Raw genomic sequence first — 22197 nt, 5'->3', positions numbered from 1 at the left:
CTTTTCAAATTAGAGTTTTCTTCAGATATATACCCAAGAGTGGGATTGCAGGATCATATGGTAACTCTATTTTTAGTTTTTAAAGAACCTCTATACTGTTCCCATAGTGGCTGCACCAGATAACATTCTCATCAAAGTTTCTTTTTCTCCACACCCTCTCCAGCATAATTATTTGCAGGCTTTTTAATGATGGCCATTCTGACTGGTTTTGATTAGAGTTTTAATTTGCCTTTCTCTAATAATTAGTAGCATGGAGCACTTTTCATGTATTTGTTGGCCATCTGTAGGTCTTCTTTGGAAAAATGTTTATCTAGATCTTACGCTTTATGAGCTGTTTGTATATTTTGGAAATTAATCTCTTGTCAGTAGATCATTTACAAGTTAAATATGTTCCTTATATTTTGTGTTCCATCTAGGACATCACCTACACCAGAAGTATGAGTTTTAGCCTTTGATGTATCTTCTTCCTGCCCATATCCAATTATTTACAATTTCATTTATAAGATCCATTTCACCTTTCAATGTCCCTGAAATGCATCCTTTCAACTTTATTCCCACTATCACTGAGTTGACTTAAGCTCATTCATGTTTTTGCCTGATTTGCCATAATGGTATTTTCCATGGTCTACCAAACTCTATTGCCTATGTTTTGTAGTGAAATAGTCTTTCTAAAATGTAGATATGATGATGAAATTCTTTTTACTTTTTAGAATCTAGGAGATAATCCAAACACTTTTGTTTGCTTTAACAGTTAGGATTGTTTTCAGCTGCAAATAATAGAAACCTTCAATTTGGTGGCGTAAATGCATAGGAGTTATCAAACCCACTCCTATGGGAAAAGTCTGGAGGTAGGTGATTGCTAGCATTAGCTCACAAATGTAGGGGCCAGCTTCTCTGACTCTGGTGGTTTTTCTTTTACGCTTATCACCTCATGGCTGCAAAATTGCTGCTGTTGCTTTTGCCTTTCAACTAAGGATTGAAAGGCTGAAAAAGGAAGTTCCAGTAGACCACCTCTCATGTTTCATTGGCTAGACCTGTGTCATGTAGTGATTTCTAGCTGCAAGGGAGGCTGGAAAAGTGAGAATTCTAGCTTTTTCAACTTCCAGACCAGTGGTTCATAATCAGGGGTGATTTTGCCCTATAAGGGGATTTCTGACAATGTCTGGAGATATTTTTGGTTGTAATAACAGGTAAGGGGGACGGTTACTGGCATCTAGTGGGTAGAGGAACATACTGCAATGCATAAGACAACCCCAATGACAAAGAGTTCACCATTCCAAGATGTCAGTCATGCTGGGATTTGGAAAACATGCTAGAAGAGAGACAAGCAAGGGAGAAGGGACTTAGGGGTAGTTTGAGGTACTCCAATCTGCAGTTTTTCATATGGCTTACCAGGGCTTTTAATGCTTACCTTGACATCTCCATACTCTTATTTAGTTACAGTCCTCCCTGACCAAGACCTCACTTGGGTTATTCTGAACCATCTGCCTGGCCTTTGCTCACCTCTTTGCTTTTGCACAGTCATTTCCTTTTCCAAGAATTCTTTCACTCAGTCTTGGATTGGCTAACTCCTTCCTGGTCTTTAGAACTCACTCAGCCATCTTCTCCCCTCACGGCCCATTCTGACCTAGGTGCCCATCCACCTAAGGATCATCAATGTGTTCTCCCTACACATTTAGTTTCCTCTATCTCAGCACTTGAATTGGAGCAGTAAACACTTCTTGTTTTAACTACTTGAAAGCACCCCCTTGAGATCATAATATAGTAAATTAAAATAAGGATATAATCTCATCAATAATAACCTTATTAATAATTAATAACTTCTAAGAGCATTGTTTGAAAAATTAAACTGAATGGTTGCTCTTTCTTAATTCAGTGTTTTTAATTGATAATACATTCTCCAGCCTCACTCTTCCATTTTTAGATTTTTTTCCTTAAAAATCACCTTCTTAGTGAGATTCTGGTCACTGTGTTAACTTCCTTGCCTCCAGCATACATTCAATACATCATAACTTCTTTCCTATTTTTTCTGTTTTCTCCTTATCACCATCTAACATACCACCTATTTTATTTATCTTGTTTATTATCTATCTCCTTACTAGCTTACTAGAATGTAAAAGCTCCCAGGAGCACAGAGATTTGTGTTTCTTTTATTGACTGCCATATCCTTAGCACAAGAATAGGGCCTGGTACCTATTAAGTATTCAACAAGTTAGTGAATGAATATTGTTCAATGATCAAATAATATAAAAAGACATATAGTAAGGAGTTTTACTCCAGAGCTGCCCCCTCCTTCCAGTCCCAAAGTTTGATGTATTACCAGTCTTCTCTGTACCTTTCCAGTGCTCATTGTGCAGATGTAAGAAACTCTGAGCTCAACAATCTCATCCTCCCCACTTTTATAGACAGGTAACATATCCTGTGTGCTGTATTGTACTTAACTTTTTTTCACTGAACATATATTATAAAAGTATTTAATATCAGTATATAGAGGGCTTCCTCATTCTTTTGGACAACTACATACTGTTTCATTATATAGATGAATCAGTTTAACCAGTCCTCCAGTGGGAATGATTCGAATCTTTTTGAATAGGAAAACAAACGTGCAATAAATTACCATGGCATACACACATGTTCAAGTGCCATTTGTAGAATAAATTCTCAAAAGTAGAATTGCTTGACCAAGTATAAATAAATTACTGCTTAAGATAAGTATTACCAAATTGCCATTTTAAAAGTTTTACAAATTTACCATTCATAAGATGTGTGAGAAGACCCTGTGATAGTATTTTCAAGCCGTTGGATTTTTGACAGTCTGATAGATTAAAAATAATATCTAAATGTCATTAATTTTTTTTTTGTCCAGGTCACAGGTCAGTAAACTTTTCTTTAAAAAACCAGGTAGTAAATATTTTTAGGTTTGTAGGCCATATGCAGTCTCTATTGTAACTCTCAAGTCTGTTGTAGCACGCAGGCAGACACAGACAAAACGTAAATGAATGGGCATCAGTTCAGTTCAGTTCAGTCACTCAGTCGTGTCCGACTCTTTGCGACCCCCTGAATTGCAGCACGCCAGGCCTCCCTGTCCATCACCAGCTCCCAGAGTTCACTCAGACTCATGTCCATCGAGTCAGTGATGCCATCCTCTGTCGTCCCCTTCTCCTCCTGCCCCCAATCCCTCCCAGCAGGGCATAGCTATGTGCAAATAACAAAACAGCTAGCTAGCCACATTTGGCTTGTGAACCACAGTGTACCAACCCCTGCTGTCAGTGAGCATCTATTCACATGTTTTAAAGAACCGTTTGTATTTACTTTTCTGTGAGCTATTAATATTTTTTGTTCATTTCCTTTATTGATTGTCTTCTTCTTAGTGCTTTTTCTAGGTACTCTTTATATATTAGCTCTTCATCTCTGTTACATATTTCAAATATTTCTCCATTTAGCATTTGTCATTTAACTTTGCTTATGGTAATTTTTTCAATGAATAAATTTTGGGGAATTATCTTTCTATTTAACCAATATTCTTTGGATGTTTAACTGCCAGTATAGCTGTACAGGCCATGTAATATTTAAGCAGAATTTAAATCACTGTTCCTATGAGATTAGCCTGAGGGAGATGATCTCAGCAATGAGGGAGTATAGACCACCATTGCTCAATTGATAGTCACAAATTTGGGGATTTAAGAAAGTATTGTAATTTCTATTTTCTAGTATTCCCCTTTATATGGAAATCTGGTGAGGGCTAAGAACCTTTATGTCTCTAGGTCAAAGGCATTGTAGACTCACAATAAATTTTTGTGATATAAAGTGACCGTTTACTAACAAAAAATTTAGAATTTTTTTCAACAGTTCGAATATATCTTCTTGGAGAGTTTGGTGAAAGTGGTAATTTCATACATAGCTGTTGGCAAGAAAAATTAATGTACCATTTTTGAACATTCCCTTAGCAATGTATTTTAAGAGGTATAAAATTGTATACCCTTTTGACATGAAGATTTCTATTCTGAGAATCGGTTATAAAAGCTGTAAATGAACCAAGCAAAAAAGAAAGTAGTGTTACACACAAAAATGCTCCTTCCATCATTTTTAACATAAAAAGAAATTGGCAACAACCTAAATATTCAAAGGTAGGAAACTGTTTTTGTAATGTGTGGTGAATTCACTGGGTAGAATACTATGTAGCCATTATTAGGTATGGTTGACTGGAAGACTATGGAGCAATGCAGAAAGACATTTACATTATATAAACTATATGTCCTTGGAGAGAAGAGTGAGTAGGTGGAGCACAGGATTTTTAGGATTGTAAAAATGCTCTGTACAATGAGCACATGTCATTATACGTTTTTTGAAACTGATAGAAAGTACACCACCAAGAGCAAGCCCTGGTATAACCACTGGCCTTTGGGTTATTATGTGTCTATGTAGTTTCATGTAATAAATGTAGTAATTGTACCAAATGTAACAAATGTACCACTCTGCTGGGACATGTTGATAATGGGGGAAGCTATTGCATGTGTAATGTTGGGAGGCGTATGGGATATCTCTGTACCTTCCTCTTAATTTTCCTCTGAATGTAAAACTACTCTTAAAAAAAAAATCATTGTAAAAGCAACCAAAAAGTATATCCAGAGAAAAATAAATAAGTTGTATATAAACCAACTATAACAAGTAAAATAAATATATATAGGAGAAAGAAGGGAGAAAATTCACTTCACTGTACTTCATAGTGTGTAGTTATATTCAGGTTGTGAGATTATGATGATTTGATAGATTTTTTTCTGTTGCCATCACTTCATGGCAAATAGAAGGAGAAAAGTGGAAGCAGTGACAATTTTATCTTCCTGGGCTCTGAAATCACTGTGGATGGTGCTGCCGCCATGAAATTAAAAAGACTTGCTCCTTGGAAGAAAACTATGACAAACCTAGACAGTGTATTAAAAAACAGAGACATCATTTTGCTGACAAAGTCTGTATCGTCAAAGCTATGGTTCTTCCACTAGTCATGTACGGATATGAGAGTTGGACCATAAAGAAAATTGAGTGCTGAACTGTGGTGGAGAAGACTCTTGAGAGTCCCTTGGACTGCAAGGAGATCAAACCACTCAATCCTAAAGGAAATTAACCCTGAATATTCATTGGAAATACTGATGCTGAAACTGAAGCTCCAATTCTGTGGCCACCTGATGTGAAGAGCTGTCTCATTGGAAAAGACTTGGATGCTGGGAAAGATTGAGGGCAAAAGAAGTGGGTGGCAGAGGATAACATGGTTAGAGATTATCACTGACTCAATGGACATGATTTGAGCAAACTCCGGGAGACAGTAGAGGGCAAAGGTGCCTGGTGTACTGCAGTCCATGGGGTTGCAGAGTCTTAGCGACTTAGCAACTGAACAAAACTCTTTTAATATTTCAGCCTCCTTCTCTCTTCTTTCCTTTTTTTCTCCCTCCCTCCCTCCCTTCCACCCTTCCCTTCCTCCTACCCTCCTTTTGTTCGTTCCTTCCTTTCTTTATTCCTTTAATTGAGATATAATTTGACATATGACATTGTATAGATTTAAGGTTTATAAGTGTATAAAGTTATGCATTTCTGTATTGCTGCATGATCTCTTGTAGCATTAGCTAACACCTATTTCATGTCATATAATTACTCTTTCTTTTTTGTGATGAGAACAATTAAGATTGTGTCTCTTAGAAATTTTGAAGTCTATAATAAATATTGTTGTGTATAATGACTCTGCTGTACATTAGGTCTCCAAGAACTAATTTATCTACTAGTTGCTAATGGGTACATTTGAACAACAAATTCACAGTTCTCCCACCCTCAGCCCCTGGTAACCAGCATTCTACTCTGCTTTTATGAGTTCAACTTTTAAGATTCCACATGTCACTGATATCATACATTATTTGTCTTTGTCTGATTTATTTAATTTGGCATAATGCCTTTGAAGTCCATCCAAGTTATAAATGGCAGAATCTCCTTTTCTTAATGGCAGAATAATATTGTAATATATATCACATTTTTAAAATCTATTCGTCTGTTGATAGGTTGTTTCCATATCTTGGTTGTTGTGACTAACGCTGCCATAAACATGGGACTGCAGGTATCTCTGTAAGATGATGAATTCATCTCCTTCTGTTTCCTTGATCATCTCAATAGATGCAGAAAAATCATTTTACAAAATACAACTTTCCTTAATGATAAACCCTGAACAAGTGAAGAGGAACTCCAAAGCCTCTTGATGAAAGTGAAAGTGGAGAGTGAAAAAAGTGGCCTAAAGTTCAACATTCAGCAAATGAAGATCATGGCATCTGGTCCCATCACTTCATGGGAAATAGATGGGGAAACAGTGGAAACAGTGGCAGACTTTATTTTTTTGGGCTTCAAAATCACTGCAGATGGTGACTGCAACCATGAAATTAAAAGACGCTTACTCCTTGGAAGAAAAGTTATGACCAACCTAGATAGCATATTCAAAAGCAGAGACATTACTTTGCTGACTAAGGTCCGTCTAGTCAAGGCTATGGTTTTTCCTGTGATCATGTATGGATGTGAGAGTTGGACTGTAAAGAAAGCTGAGTGCCGAAGAACTGATGCTTTTGAGCTGTGGTGTTGGAGAAGACTCTTGAGAGTCCCTTGGACTGCAAGGAGATCCAACCAGTCCATTCTGAAGGAGATCAGCCCTGGGATTTCTTTGGAAGGACTGATGCTAAAGCTGAAGCTCCAGTACTTTGGCCACCTCATGTGAAGAGTTGACTCATTGGAAAAGACTCTGATGCTGGGAGGGATTGGGGGCAGGAGGAGAAGGGGATGACAGAGGATGAGATGGCTGGATGGCATCACTGACTGGATGGATGTGAGTCTGAGTGAACTCCGGGAGTTGGTGGTGGGCAGGGAGGCCTGGCGTGCTGTGATTCATGGGATCGCAAAGAGTCGGACACAACTGAGCAACTGAACTGAACTGAAACAAGTTGAGTACAAAAGGAATATATCTCAGTATGGGCTTCCCAGGTGGCATTAGTGGTAAAAGAACCTGCCTGCCAGTGCAGGCGATGCCTGAGACAAGGGCTCGATCCCTGGATCAGGAAGATCACCTGGAGGAGGTCATGGCAACCCTTTCCAGTATTCTTGCCTGAAGAATCCCATGGACAGAGGAGTCTGGCAGACTACAGTCCATAGGTTCACAAAAAGTGGGACATGACTGAAGCAACTTAGCACACATGCATGCATCTCAGTATGATAAAGCCAATATATGATGGGCCCAAAGCTAACGTACTAATTGGTGAAAGACTGAAACCTTTTTGTTCACATATGACACGTCTACCGTTTTACTCCCCTCTTTACATTTTGATGTCACAGTTTACTTCTTTTTAATATTGTGTATTCTTTAACAGATTATAGTGTTATAGTTATTAATACTCTTTCACCTTTAAACTGCAGTTAAGTGATTAACACACCATGCTATTACAGAATTAGAGTTTTCAAAAATCTGAACCTGTATTTACAGTATATTTACCTTTACTGGTGTGTTTTACACTTTAATATATTTTCATGTCACCAGTGGCTTCCCTCATGGCTCAGATGGTAAAGAATCTGCCTTCTGTGTGGGAGATCTGGGTTTGATCCCTGAGTTGGGAAGATCCCCTGGAGGAGGGCATGGCAACCCACTCCAGTATTCTTGCTTGGAGAATCCTCATGGACAGAGGAACCTAGCAGGCTACAGTCGATGGGGTCACAAAGAGTCAGACATAACTGAGTGACTAAGCATAGCACAGCACAGCACCAATTAGCATATTTTCTCCTTGATATCTGAAGGATAACTTTGCCAGATAAATTCTTGGCTGGCTTTCTTTCTTTCAACAATTTGAATATATCATTCTATGCTCTCCTGACCTATATAGCATTTCTGCTAATGAATCTTCTGATAGCCTAATGAGGGTTTGTTTGCAAGTTTACTATCTTTTTTCCTCTAGCTTTTTAAGGATTCTCTCTTTTCCTTTGATTTTTGACAATTTCATTATAATGGGTTCTTGGTAGTCTTTTGCATTGAGATAGTAGGATGACATTAATTTCATAAACTTGGATTATCTATGTCTCTCCTCAGGTTTGTGAAGTACTTAGCTAGTGTTCCTTTAAGTAAACTTTCTGCCCCTCACTTCTCCTTTTGGAACTCCAATTATGCTAAATATTTGTACGTTTGATTGAATCCTATAGATTACGCACACTTTTCTTCCCACTTTTTCATTCTTTCTCTGTTCGCCTCTGATTGGGTTATTTCAAAATCACTATCTTCTTGGTTGCTAGTCTTTGATCTACCCTGCTGCAGATTGTCTCTGCATTTTTATTTTAATCGTCAAATTCTTCAGTTCTGAAATTTCTGTTTGGTTCTTTTTTATGGTTTTTAACTTTTTGCTAAATTTCTCATTTTGTGCATGCATTTCCCTGTAGGTTTCATTGAATTGTCTTCTGTGTTTCTTGTAGTCTATAGTTTCCTCAAAACAGCTATGTTTAATTCCTTATTGGATCAATTATAATTTTTTTCCTGCTTTTGAGCTCAGTTATTGATAGATTATCTTTTCTTGATTCTTCCTTGCTTGTATCAGACACTTCCTCAAATCTTCACTAGTTGCCTTCAGATAGGGTATATACTGCTTGTTAATCCTGTTCTATCTGGGGTTCTCTCTGACCTCGTATTTATACACCTGCTTTGCACTTCTTCCTCCCTCATGTGGCAGAATGCATAAGCTTTTATGTCTTCTGTGGTTCTTACAACTCACGTGGCTGGCTGATAGAAACCTCTCCTGTTTTTCCAGAAAGTAGAGCTATAGCTCAAGTTTGGTTTTCTCTTTTGCCCACAGATTCTGGTCTGTTTTTGTCATAGCACTCCTTTTACTGTGCTCACTCCTGCTACCAGTCTCTGCTCACGGAAGCCACCCTAGAGTGAGGGGAGGCATGGTTTTAGTTCTTGGGACATTGAGGGTGACCACTCGCTAGTGGGGAGATGCTTGGCTGAGCCTCCCAGGGGCTTTTAAGTGGACTTCCTGCTGAAGCTCTGAGCACAGACAGCAGGACCCATGACCCTTTAGTGCCTTTTGATGTTCTTATAGCCTTTCCTGATCTCTCCGCTGCCTCCCAGCAATGGAGGTCCCTGCTTCCAGTACTCTTACTGTTGCTGGAGAAAAGTGGATTTCTTGTGCGCAGCATCTAGTACAGCTGGGGTAGCCATGCACTCACTACGTCTCCTTTTCACCTGTGAAGAAGTCATCGTGAGACAGTTCAGTCTCTTGTTGTGTCAGCTTGTGGGGAGGGGCAGAGCTGATCAAGTTCCTCTTTCCCTCTCTGCTACATTCAGACTCGTGTGTGTGTGTGTGTGTGTGTGTGTGTGTGTGTGTGTGTGTGTGTGTGTGTGTGTGTTCCCTCCAGTGGTGTGCTCTGATCACCTCCACAGGGCTGGACTTTTACAAATTCTCCCTCATCTGTGGGTATTTGCCCAATTCAGAAATCTCCAGGTTTTCCCCAGTTATGGCTGGGAGTGGTTGGGGCAGGTTTGCTCACTCTGCTGATTCTGCAAACCAAACCAAGGATTTATCTGTTACCAGATGAACAGGTAGGCGAGATTTCTCCCTGGTCCCTTGGTTTACGTTGATAGATCACACTGTGCCCGCAGAGGCACTCTTGTTTGTGTTTGTTTAAAAAGAAGGGACAAAAAGTAGACTCACACTACCATGACGTTGCTGGCGCTCCTTTTCCATTAAATTACACTGTTTGTTGGCCACTCTTACGTTGACTCTTCATGTTTTCTATTTTCTTCTCTATTCCTTTCTTTGTAAAAATATCTATAATTTGGATCTATTTTATACAGGTCACTGTCACTTCAGTGGGGATTTCAGAGAGAAGGAGGGACCATAAACACATGGGTTCAATATGCTGTGTTCAAACTGATAGAACCTTTTTTAGGTAGAATTTGAAATGTATAAAACCTCAGAATGCCTAAGCCCTTTGATGCAAAGTTCTGTTTCTAGATTAATTAACCTGTAGATATAATTCTACATGTACATAAAGAGATGTATACAAGGACACAAAGATATGATGCTAGCATTGATTATAGCAATGAAAAACTGGAAACAGTTTATATGCTATCAACAAGGAAAAGGCTAAATAAACTTTGATGTCTATACTACAGAAAAATATGCAACAGTAAAAAAGAATGCTATTGGCATACGTTGAAACCTCTCTAATAAATATTCTTAAGTTTAAAAAGCAAATATAAATAATATATAATCCCACTTATATTCTTTAAAAACACACAAATACAGGGTTTTGAGCACACCATACAGGGATCATCACTGGGCCCACCAAGTATATTGCTCATCAGCAGAATGTTTATTTTTCTCTCTCACAAAGGAAGAGCTTAAATTACTTCCCCACAAATTAACCTGATGAGGTCATTCAAAAATGCCCACACTGGTTTTCAGTCTATGATTGTATAAGTTATGTATTGTTGCATAGTAAATTATGGATCTTCTTAACTTATCCACTATAAGTTGAAAATAACATTAGTCCAGATGCATTTACTTTTCAAAAAAATATTTTATATTGGACTATATTTACAATGTTGTGTTAGTTCCAGGTGTACAGCAAAGTGATTCAGCTGAAAATATACATATATCTGTTCTTTTTGAAATTCTTTTCCCATTTAGGTTATTAACCAGATTTCCCTATGTTATACAGTCAGTCCTTGTTGGTTATCTATTTAAAATATAGTATTTTGTGTATCTCTGTCCCACAGTCCAAGTTTATCCCTTTCCTCTACCTTTCCCCTTTGATCACCGTAAGTTTTTTCTAAGTCTGTGAGTCAGTTTCTGTTTGGTAAATTTTTAGGTAGGAAGTTAGTCATGAGCAACTGAGGGGCGGCCTAGCTGAAAAAGATTCAAGCTGGTATCTAACACCCACCCCAGTTGCTTTACAGACAAGCAAGAGATAAGAGAATTCAGAACAACAAAGCCTTTGACTGTGTGGATCACAATAAGCTGTGGAAAATTCTGAAAGAGATGGGAGTACCAGACCACCTGACCTGCCTCTTGAAAAACCTATATGCGGGTCAGGAAGCAACAGTTAGAACTGGACATGGAACAACAGACTGGTTCCAAATAGGAAAAGGAGTACCTCAAGGCTGTATATTGTCACCCTGCTTATTTAACTTATATGCAGAGTACATCATGAGAAACACTGGGCTGGAAGAAGCACAAGCTGGAATCAAGATTGCCGGGAGAAATATCAATAACCTCAGATAGGCAGATGACACCACCCTTATGGCAGAAAGTGAAGAGGAACTAAAAAGCCTCTTGATGAAAGTGAAAGAGGAGAGTGAAAAAATTGGCTTAAAGCTCAACATTCAGAAAACGAAGATCATGGCATCTGGTCCCATCACTTCATGGGAAATAGATGGGGAAACAGTGGAAACAGTGAGAGACTTTATTTTGGGCGCTCCAGAATCACTGCAGATGGTGATTGCACCCATGAAATTGGAGGATGCTTGCTCCTTGGAAGGAAAGTTATGATCAACCTAGACAGTATATTGAAAACCAGAGACTACTTTGCCAACAAAGATCCGTCTAGTCAAGGCTATGGTTTTTCCAGTGGTCATGTATGGATGTGAGAGTTGACTGTGAAGAAAGCTGAACTGATGCTTTTGAACTGTGGTGTTGGAAAAGACTCTTGAGAGTCCCTTGGACTGCAAGGAAATCCAACCAGTCCATCCTAAAGGAGATCAGTCCTGGGTGTTCATTGGAAGGACTGATGCTAAAGCTGAAACTCCAATACTTTGGCCACCTCATGCAAAGAGTTGACTCATTGGAAAAGACCCTGATGCTGGGAGGGATTGGGGGCAGGAGGAGAAGGGGACGACAGAAGATGAGATGGTTGGATGGCATCACCGACTCGATGGACGTGAGTCTGAGTGAACTCTGGGAGTTGGTGATGGACAAGGAGGCCTGGCGTGCTGTGATTCATGGGGTCACAAAGAGTTGGACACGACTGAGCGACTGAACTGAACTGAACTGAAACTAGTTTTACAACAAATGTTTAAAGAACTTCTCTAGGGAGGAAACACAAGAGAAGGAAAAGACCTACCTACAGTAAATAAACCCAAAGCAATTAAGAAAATAGGAATAGGATCATACATATTAATAATTACCTTAAATTTAAATGGATTAAATGCACCAACCAAAAGACATAGATTTGCTGAGGTGGATACGGAAATAAGACCCATATATGTCATCCAGAAGAGCCCACCTCAGACCTAGGGACATCTACAGACTGAAAGTAAGCAGGTGGGAGAAGGTATTCCGTGCAAATGGAATTCATAAGAAAGCTGAAGTAGCAATGCTCATATCACATGAAATAGACTTTAAAACAAAGATTATTATAAGAGACAAAGAAGGACACTACATAATGATCAAGGGTTTAATCCCAGAAGAAGATATAACAATTATACATATATATGCATCCAACATAGAAGTACCTCAATATGTAAGGCAAATACTAATAAACATAAAGGGAGAAATTGACAGTAACACAATAATAGTGTGGGACTTTAGTACCCTATTTTCATCAATGGACAGATCATCTGAACAGAAAATTAATAAGGAAACACAGACCTTAAATGACACTTTAGACAAGTTGGACTTTATTGATATTTATAGAACATCCTACCCAAAAGCAGCAGACTACTCAAGTGCACACAGAACATTGTCCATGATTGACTACATGGTGTGCTGCAAGGCAAGCCATGGTAAATTTAAGAAAATTGAAATTATATCAAGCATCTTTTCTGATCACAACACTATGTGATTAGAAATAAACTATAAGACAAAAACCTCTAAAAAACCCAAACACGTGGCAGCTAAATAATATACTACTCAATAACCATTGGATCGCTGAAGAAATCAAAGAGGAAATAAAAAATACTTAGAGACAAATGAAAGCACAATGGTCCAAAACTTATGGAATTCAGCAAAAAGCAGTTCTAAATGGAAAGTTTATAGCAATACAATTTTACCTCAAGAAACAAGAAATCTCGAATAAAAACTTGTCAGTCCACACATGCCTAAATGAGTATGTAAAAGCCCTCTCTTGAAAATCCCTGTACCTCCTCATTCTGGCACCAGTGCCTCTCTTGGCTTGGCCCACCTCTCCCTTGAGGTGTTCTTATAAGACCTCAGATTCTTCTTAGTGTTCTTAAGAAGAACTGAGGCCCCACAATGGAGGGTCCTCTTCAATTCTCCCTGTATCTGCTAATAAAAATAGGCTCATTTGTATCATTTTGGGGGGGTTCTGTATATAAACAATATCGTATGATACTTGCCTGTCTCTGTATGACTTACTTCACTTAGAATGATAATTTCCAGGTGCATCCATGTTATTGTAAGTGACATTTCATTCTTTTTAATGATTGAATAATATTCCATTGTATTATATATATATATATATATATGTATGTATGTATGTATGTATGTATATCCATTCATCTGTCAATGGAGATTAAGTTGCTTCTATATTTTGGCTATTGTAAACAGTGCTGCAGTGAACATTGGGTTGCATATATCCTCTCAAACCATGATTTTCTCCAGATATATGCTCAGGAGTGGGATAGCTAGTTCATATGATAGCTCTGTTTTTAGTTTTTAAAAGAACCTCTATACTGTTCTCTATAGTAGCTGTACCAATTTACAGTCCCACCAACAGTGTGGGAGTTTTCCCTTTTTTCCACACCCTTTCCACTAATTGCTGTTTATAGACTTTATGATGAACAGTAGTCAGAGCTATGATTTTTCCAGTAGTCATGTATGGATGTGAGAGTTGGACCATAAGAAGGCTGTTGTTCAGTCACTCAGTCATGTTTGACTGTTTACAAACCCATGGACTGCAGCACAACGCTAGGCTTCCCTGTCCTTCACCATCTCCTGGAACTTGCTCAGACTTATGTCCATTGAGTCATAATAGGTCCATTATGATGCAATCATAATGTCAATGATACCATCCAACCATGTCATCCTCTGTTGCCTCCTTCTCATACCCTCAATCTTTCCCAGAATCAGAGTCATTCCCAGTGAGACAGCTCTTCATATCAGATGGCTGAAGTATGAGAGCTTCAGCTTCGGCATCAGTCCTTCCAATGAATATTCAGGATTGATATCCTTTAGGATTGACTGGTTTGATCACCCTGCTGTCCAAGGGACTCTCAGGAGTCTTCTCCAGCATTGCAATTCAAAATGATCAATTCTTTAGCACTCGGTCAGCTTTATGACGTATATGACTACTGTACATATCACATCTGTACATGACTACTGGAAAACCATAGCTTTGACTATTCGGACCTTTGTTGGCAAGTGATGTCTATTTTTTAATATGCTGTCTAGATCTGTTAGAGCTTTTCTTCCGAGGAGCAAGTGTCTTAATTTCATGGATGCAATCACCATCCACAGTGATTTTGGAGCCCAAGAAAATAAAGTCTCTCACTATTTCTATTGTTTCCCCATCTATTTGCCATGAAGTGATGGGACCGGATGCCATGATCTTCATTTTTTGAATGTTGAGTTTTAAGCCAGCTTTTTCACTCTCCTTGTTCACCTTCATTAAGAGGCTCTTTTGTTCTTTGCTTTCTGCCATTAGTGTGGTGTCATCTGCATATCTGAGGTTATGGATATTACTCCTGGCAATCTCAATTCCAGCCTGTGATTTATCAAGCCCAGCATGTCACATGATGTACTCTGCACATAAGTTAAATAAGTAGGGTGATATACAGCCTTGACGTACTCCTTTCCCAATTTGGAAACAGTCTGTTGTTCCATGTCCGGTTCTAACTGTTGCTTCTTGACTTGCATACGAATTTCTCAGGAGGCAGATAAGGTGGTCTGATATTCCCATCACTTTCAGAATTTTCCACAGTTTGTTGTGATCCACACAGCCAAAGGCTTCAGCATAGTCAATGAAGCAAAAGTAGGTGTTTTCTGGAATTCTCTTGCTTTTTCTATGATGCAATGGATGTTGGCAATTTGATCTCTGGTGTCTCAGCCTTTTCTAAATCCAGCTTGCACGTCTGGAAATTCTCAGTTCAAGTACTGTTGAAGCCTAGCAAGAAGGATTTTGAGGATTACCTTTCTAGCATGTGAAATGAGCACAGTTGTGCCCTTCTTGGGGATTGGGATGAAAACTCATCTTTTCCAGTCCTGTGGTCACTGCTGAGTTTTCCAAATTTGCTGGCTTATTGAGTGCAGCACTTTCACAGCATCATCTTTCTAGATTTGAAAAAGCTCTGCTGGAATTCCATCACCTCCACTAGCTTTGTTCATAGTAATGCTTTCTAAGGTCCACTTGACTTTGCAGTCTAGGATGTCTGGCTCTAGGTGAGTGACCACACCATCACGGTTATCTATGTTATTAAGATCTTTCTTGTACACTTATTCTATACTTGCCACTTCTTAATTTCCTCTGTTAGGTCCATACCATTTCTGTCCTTTATTGAGCCCATCTTTGCATGAAATGTTCCTTTGATATCTCTAATTTTCTTAAAGAGATCTCTAGTCTTTCCCATGCTATTGTTTTCCTCTATTTTTTGTGCATTGTTTACTTAAGAATTCTCTCATCTCTCCTTGCTATTATTTGGAACTTCGTTCAGATGTGTATATCTTTCCCTTTCTTTGCTTTTCACTTCTCTTCTTTTCTCAGACAAACATTTTGCCTTCTTGCATTTCTTTTTCTTTGGGATGGTTTTGGTCACTGCTTCCTGTACAGTGTTATGAACCTCTGTCCATAGTTCTTCAGGCCCTCTGTCTATCAGATCCAACTCCTTTAACCTATTTGTCACTTCCACTGTATAATCATAGGGGTTTGATTTAGGTCATACTTGGATGGCCTATTCATTTTCCCTGCGGTCTTCAATTTAAGCCCAAATTTAGCTATAAGGAGTTCATGATCTGGGCCACAGTCAGCTCCTGATCTTGTTTTTGCTGGCTGTACAGAGCTTCTCCATCTTCTGGTGTAAAGAATATAATCAATGTGATTTTGGTATTGACCATCTAGTGATGTTCATGTGCAGAGTCATCTCTTGTGTTATTGGAAGAGGGTATCTGCTATGACCAGTACATTCTCATGGCAAAATTCTGTTAGACTTTGCCCTGCTTCATTTTGTATACCAAGGCCAAACTTATCTTGGAGTAACAACTCTAGGTATCTCTTGACTTCCTACTTTTGCATCCTAATCCCTTATGATGAAAAGCACACCTTATTTTGGTGTTAGTTCTAGAAAGTCTTGTAGGTCTTCATAGACCCATTCAACTTCAGCTTCTTCAGCATCAGTGGTTGGGGCATAACTTGAATTACTATGATATTAATGGTTTGCCTTGGAAACAAATTGAGATCCTTCTGTTGTTTTTGAGATTTCAACCAAGTACTATATTTCAGACTCTTGTTGACTATGAGGGCTACTCCACTTCTTCTAAGGGATTCTTGCCTATAGTAGCAGATATAATGGTCATCTGAATTAAATTCTCCCATTCATCCATTTTAGTTCATCATTCCTAAAATGTTGATGTTCACTCTTGCCATCAGAATTCCAGTTGTGGTGCTAGAGAAGACTCTTGAGAGTCTCTTGTACTGCAAGGAGATAAAACCAGTCAATCCTAAAGGAAATCAACCCTGAATACTCATTGGAAGGATTGATGCTGAAGCTGAAGCTCCAGAGCTTTGGCCGCCTGATGTGAGGAGCCAACTGATTGTAAAAGACCCTGATGTTGGGAAAGATTGAAGGCAAAAGGAGAGAGAGAGGCAGGAAAGAATGAGATGGTTAGATAGCATCATTGATTCAGTGAACATGAGTTTGAGCAAACTCTAGAAGATAGTGAAGAACAGAGGAGCCTGGCATGCTGCAGTCTATGGGGTCGTAAAGAATTGGACATGACTTTGCAACTGAACAACAACATTCTGACTGGTGTGAGGTGATATCTCATTGCAGTTTTGATTTGCATTTCTCTAATAATTAGTGGTGCTGAGCATCTTTTCATGTGCCTCTTGGCCATCTGTATGTCTTCTTTGGAAAAATGTCTGTTTAGGTCTTCTGCCCATCTGTTGTTTTCTTTTATATATTTTTTTTAAAAGGCATTTAATACACCTAACCCTTGGAATATCATAGTGTATAGCCTCAGTTCAGTTCAGCTCAATCGTGTCTGACTCTTTGCGGCCCCGTGAATTGCCGCATGCCAGGCCTCCCTGTCCATCACCAGCTCCTAGAGTTCACTCAACTCACGTCCATTGAATCAGTGATGCCATCCAGCCATCTCATCCTCTGTTGTCCCCTTTTCCTCCTGCCCCCAATCCCTCCCAGCATCAGAGTCTTTTCCAATGGGTCAGCTCTTCACATGAAGTGGCCAATGTACTGGAGTTTCAGCTTCAGCATCATTCCTTCCAAAGAACACCCAGGACCAATCTCCATTTTATAAGACTTATATTAATCTGTAGTTGGGCAAAATCATCTAACACAAAGCCTATTTTATAATTAGAATCTCATATAATTTATTGAATACTGTATTGAAAGTGGGATAGCAAATGGTTGTCTAGCCTCAGAATGGTTGTAACTGATCACGTGGCTAACTGGGAGCACAGCTTGCTGCTACTCCCCAGCATTAGGAGAGAGTATTATACTGTATATTGCTTGCAGAAGGAAAGATTAAAATTCAAAATTAGAAGTACAGTTGCTACTTAAATGCATGTTGTTTTCACTCCCTTGTGAATTTTAAAAAATTGTAACTCCAGCCATTGTAATTCAAGGACACTCTGTATCTCAAAACAAAAAGTATTTATTTTCTCAGTTTCTCTAAGTCAGGAATCTGGGATTTGCTTAGCTGGATTCTCTGTTCAAGGGGTTCCACAAGATTGCTGCAAGACCATGATTGTGGACACCTCAAGGATTCACCAGGAGAGGATTCACTTTAAAATTTTATGTCCCAGTAAAATAACATTACTTATTACAAATGTGATAACAATAAGTATAGAATACTTTAAAAACACAGCTAAGCAAAAGAAAATTTAGAAGACAAATACACATATTCATACACATCCAATGAGCAACTCTTCGCATGAGGTGGCCAAAGTACTGGAGTTTCAGCTTCAGCACCATTCCCTCCAAAGAAATCCCAGGGCTGATGTCCTTCAGAATGGACTGGTTGGATCTCCTTGCAGTCCAAGGGACTCTCAAGAGTCTTCTCCAATGCCACAGTTCAAAAGCATCAATTCTTCGGCACTCAGCTTTCTTCACAGTCCAACTTTCACATCCACACATGACCACTGGAAAAACCATAGCCTTGACTAGACAGACCTTTGTTGGCAAAGTAATGTCTCTGCTTTTAAATATGCTATCTAGTTTGGTCATAACTTTTCTTCCAAGGAGTAAGTGTCTTTTAATTTCATAGCTGCAGTCACCATCTGCAGTGATTTTGGAGCCTAAAAACTCTGATGCTGGGAGGGAGTGGGGGCAGGAGGAGAAAGGGATGACAGAGGATGAGATGGCTGGATGGCATCACGGACTCAATGGATATGAGTCTGAGTGCACTCCGGGAGTTGGTGATGGACAGGGAGGCCTGGTGTGCTGCGATTCATGGGTTCACAAAGAGTCGGACATGACTGAGCGACTGAACTGAACTGAACTGATACACATCCAAGCTCACTTACATGGCTGTTGGTGCAGTCCAATTCTTTGAAGGTTGTTAGTCAGAGGCCACCCTTAGTGGGCCTCTCTGTAGTACAGCTCACAGCATGGGAACTGACTGCTTCAGAGCAAATGGGTGAGAAAGAGAGAGCATGGGTAAGCTGGAAGTCAGACTTAGGTTACCTAATCTCAAGTCATCCATCGTGTTTGTTAGAAGTAAGTCACTGGTGCAGCCCTTGTGGGGAAGGTCTTATGTAAGAGTATGACTACCGAGAGGTAAGGATCATCTCTGAAGTTGCTTGCAACTACAGTTAAAAGATAATTCAAGGAGTTTCAGGAGAAAATTCAGAAGCAAAGGTTTGTGTAATATAAGTAAATGGCATCTAAGCACAGTTACTCGCTTATAGTAGATGCTAAACAATATGTTTTAACTTTTCTTTCTGAAATAGTTTCAAAGTTAAAGTTCCAAGAATAGTGAAAGAATTCCATACAGTCTTTATTCACACTATTTGTTGAAAATTATATTTTAATACATTATGCGATTGGTCACATGAGAAGGTATTATTTGCAGCCATCAAAGCTTTGGGGCCTGGTGAGAGGGGTCGATCCTGTGCTGAAGTCATGTTTGCCCTCTGAGTATGTAGTTGTCATCTTTCAAACGTTCTCCTCTTCCTCCTTCTCCAACAGAAAATCCCGAGGGAGCAGCTCTGTACTTTGTCTGTGGTGTGTGTATTGGACTGGTCCTCACCCTAGCTGCCTTGGTGATGAGGATCTCTTGCCACACAGACTGCTGTCAGCATTCCCAGGAGTTTCTGAAGGACCAAGAAAGCAGCAGCGACAGTGAGGATGGCAGCTTGGATGCAGCATCTGACATCTCGGTCAGGAGACATCGGCGCTTTGAAAGGACTTTGAACAAGAATGTCTTCGCCTCAGTGGAGGAGCTGGAGCGAGCCCAGCGGCTGGAGGAGCGGGAACGTATCATCAGGGAGATTTGGATGAATGGCCAGCCTGAGGTTCCTGGCACCAGGAGCCTGAACCGCTACTACTAGGGGCAGGAGCAGGAACCCATACCCCACCGTTTAGCTGCCTGGGAGAGAAAGGGCCCCACAGAGACGGTGGGCACTAAGAGTTGAATACAGTTCTGCTAATGGTATGGTGTCGAGATAAGCAGGACGCTGCCATTTTCGAGACAGTATGACAGATTTGTCCCTTTTGGCTACATGGAGAAGTAGAAAAACCAAGTCGTTTCATCAACCTTTCTAGATCTTGGAATGGTGCTGAAAACCCTCTCCAGCAATGTGGATGGAGATTAGAGGAATGGCACTTGTGGTTTCTCTCGATTTCTGAGGATCTCAGAAGTTTCTGCAGACTTCCTTGCTATGTTTTATTTCTATAGAAAAGGAAATATTATTATAGCAAGAGGGCTAGGAAGAGCAGGGTTACCTTAACTTAGTAAATGCAACTTGCCATGGAGGTGATTTTAATCCAGATAGCATTATCTATGCTTATTATTTAAGGCCTATTTTCAAATCTTGTATTTTAATTGCAACCTCTTCCATTTAAACTGGCACCTCAGGGATTAAAATCCTGTTTTTTTATTACAGTTACCACTTTACTCACGAAAATGATTAATGTATTATAGGAGATGTGTCAGTGAACTAGAAAACTGTCAATAACCTCAAAGGATGAAGGGTTTTATTTTAAATAGCTTCTAAGGAATATATTAATGTACATTTAATGCTGTATGCATTTGAAAATGCAGCAGCAGAACAAAGGCTGTGTCTCCCTCCTTTTGGAGAAAAGAAAATATTATGACTCTAATTAAACATTTTGTTAAAAAAGTAAAAACCATGTTTGGATTTATAGTAAGAGAATGGGAATGGGAGGTGAGGAATAAAGCCCAAATTAGGTTGGGATAAAAAATAAAAGTTACATAAAATCTTTTTTGTTTCATGTTTTGTTTCTGTGGTTATACTTACTTTAAACAGCAGCCCTTTTATAGGTGGGTATGGTCTTTTGCCAGATCCTTCAAATACCTGGAGAATTGTGAAACGGAGATCCAGAGAATGGAGAAATGACACCCAAGGGCTTGTTATTTTATGTATGTTTCTATTATGATTACAGTATAGTTGAGTGGTAAGTTGATACAGGACTAGAAGACTTACCAAAGGCTAGAACTAACAGGCTGGCCTCATATGGAGAGGGGAAGTTGGTAAGGAAGGGAGGCGAGGCTGAACCACATTTAGGAATGGGCTACAGAGGGCAATGCAGCTTCCTCCAGCCTGATACACAGGAATACTGTTAGTTCTGTGTGACTGTCAGATCCCTTTTCTTGCCATGCAATAGATTCCTTACTCTGTCTGGATCCTCCAGAGCCTTCCTACTAGATTTCTCCTGTTCATTGGCTTTGTCATCATACCTGAGAGGCTGGTTGGGAGACTTTCTCTGCTGGACTCTCTATCAATGATACTTTGGCAACCCACTCTCTGTGATAGGGGCTTGGAAGTCTGTCTTAAGAACTGAGAAGTTACAAATACATGTTTCCCAAGGGAGCAATAGTTTGCTTGAAACCCTCAGTGGCTGGCTTGATTATACCTTTTTCAACAATCTCACTTGCAATTGCCAAAAATCCTGTTAAATCAAGCATCTCTGAATCTGGTTTCAGTCCCTTGCCAACAAGTACAGGAATCATATCATTTCCCCTGAGCATTATATTAATATCATCTATATTGGTCTCTGCCTCTTTTTTAATTTTTAAATTTATTTTATAAATTAATTTTTGTTGGGGTATAGTTGCTTTACAATGTTGTGTTAATATCTGGCTGTGCAGAAACATGAATCAGTCATACATATATCTACTCTTTTTCAATTTCCTTCCCATTTAGGTTACCACGGAACACTGAGTAAGAGTTTCCTGTGCCATACTGTAGGTTCTAATTAGTAATGTATATACTTCAGTCCCAATCTCCCAATTTATCCCACCCCACCCCTTCCCCTCTTGATAGCCATAAATTTGTTCTCTTCATTTGTGACTCTATTTCTACTTTGCAAATAAGTTCATCTCTACCATTTTCTAGATTTCACATGTAAGTGATACTATACAACATTTGTTTGTCTCTTTGTATGACAGTCTCTAGGTTCATCCACATCTCCACAAATGGTACTATTTTGTTCATTTTTATGGCTGAGTAATATTCCATTATATATTCGTACCACGTCTTTCTCCATTCCTCTTTCAGTGGATATTGAGGTTGCTTCCATGTCCTGGCTATTGTAAATCATTCTGCAATGAACATCAGGATGCATGCATCCTTTTGAATTATGGTTTTCTTTGGATATATGCCTAGAAATGGGATTGCTAGGTCATATGGTAGCTCTGTGTTTTATTTTTTAAGAAACCTCCATACTGCTCTCCACAGTGGCTGTGTCAGTTTACATTTCTGTCAACAGTTGCGGGATGGTTCCCTTTCCTCCATACCCTTTCCAGCATTTATTGT

General features: G+C 39.3%; 1 protein-coding gene across 3 annotated transcripts in view; it reads left to right on the top strand.

Moving 5' to 3' along the window:
- Positions 1–20643, top strand: part of EVA1A (eva-1 homolog A, regulator of programmed cell death) — an 86728-nt gene extending 66085 nt beyond the window's left edge. For all 3 annotated transcript variants that reach the window (XM_012170635.4, XM_060412133.1, XM_060412134.1), the window contains one exon: positions 19388–20643. In XM_012170635.4, coding sequence (XP_012026025.1) covers positions 19388–19749 — 362 coding nt within the window. In that variant the 3' untranslated portion in view covers positions 19750–20643. The remainder of the gene's footprint in view (positions 1–19387) is intronic.
- Positions 20644–22197: the final 1554 nt, after the last annotated feature.

Source organism: Ovis aries, chromosome 3 (assembly GCF_016772045.2).
Source record: "Ovis aries strain OAR_USU_Benz2616 breed Rambouillet chromosome 3, ARS-UI_Ramb_v3.0, whole genome shotgun sequence".
NCBI classification, from domain to species: domain Eukaryota; kingdom Metazoa; phylum Chordata; class Mammalia; order Artiodactyla; family Bovidae; genus Ovis; species Ovis aries.
This window is presented reverse-complemented; position numbering and strand designations above follow the sequence as displayed.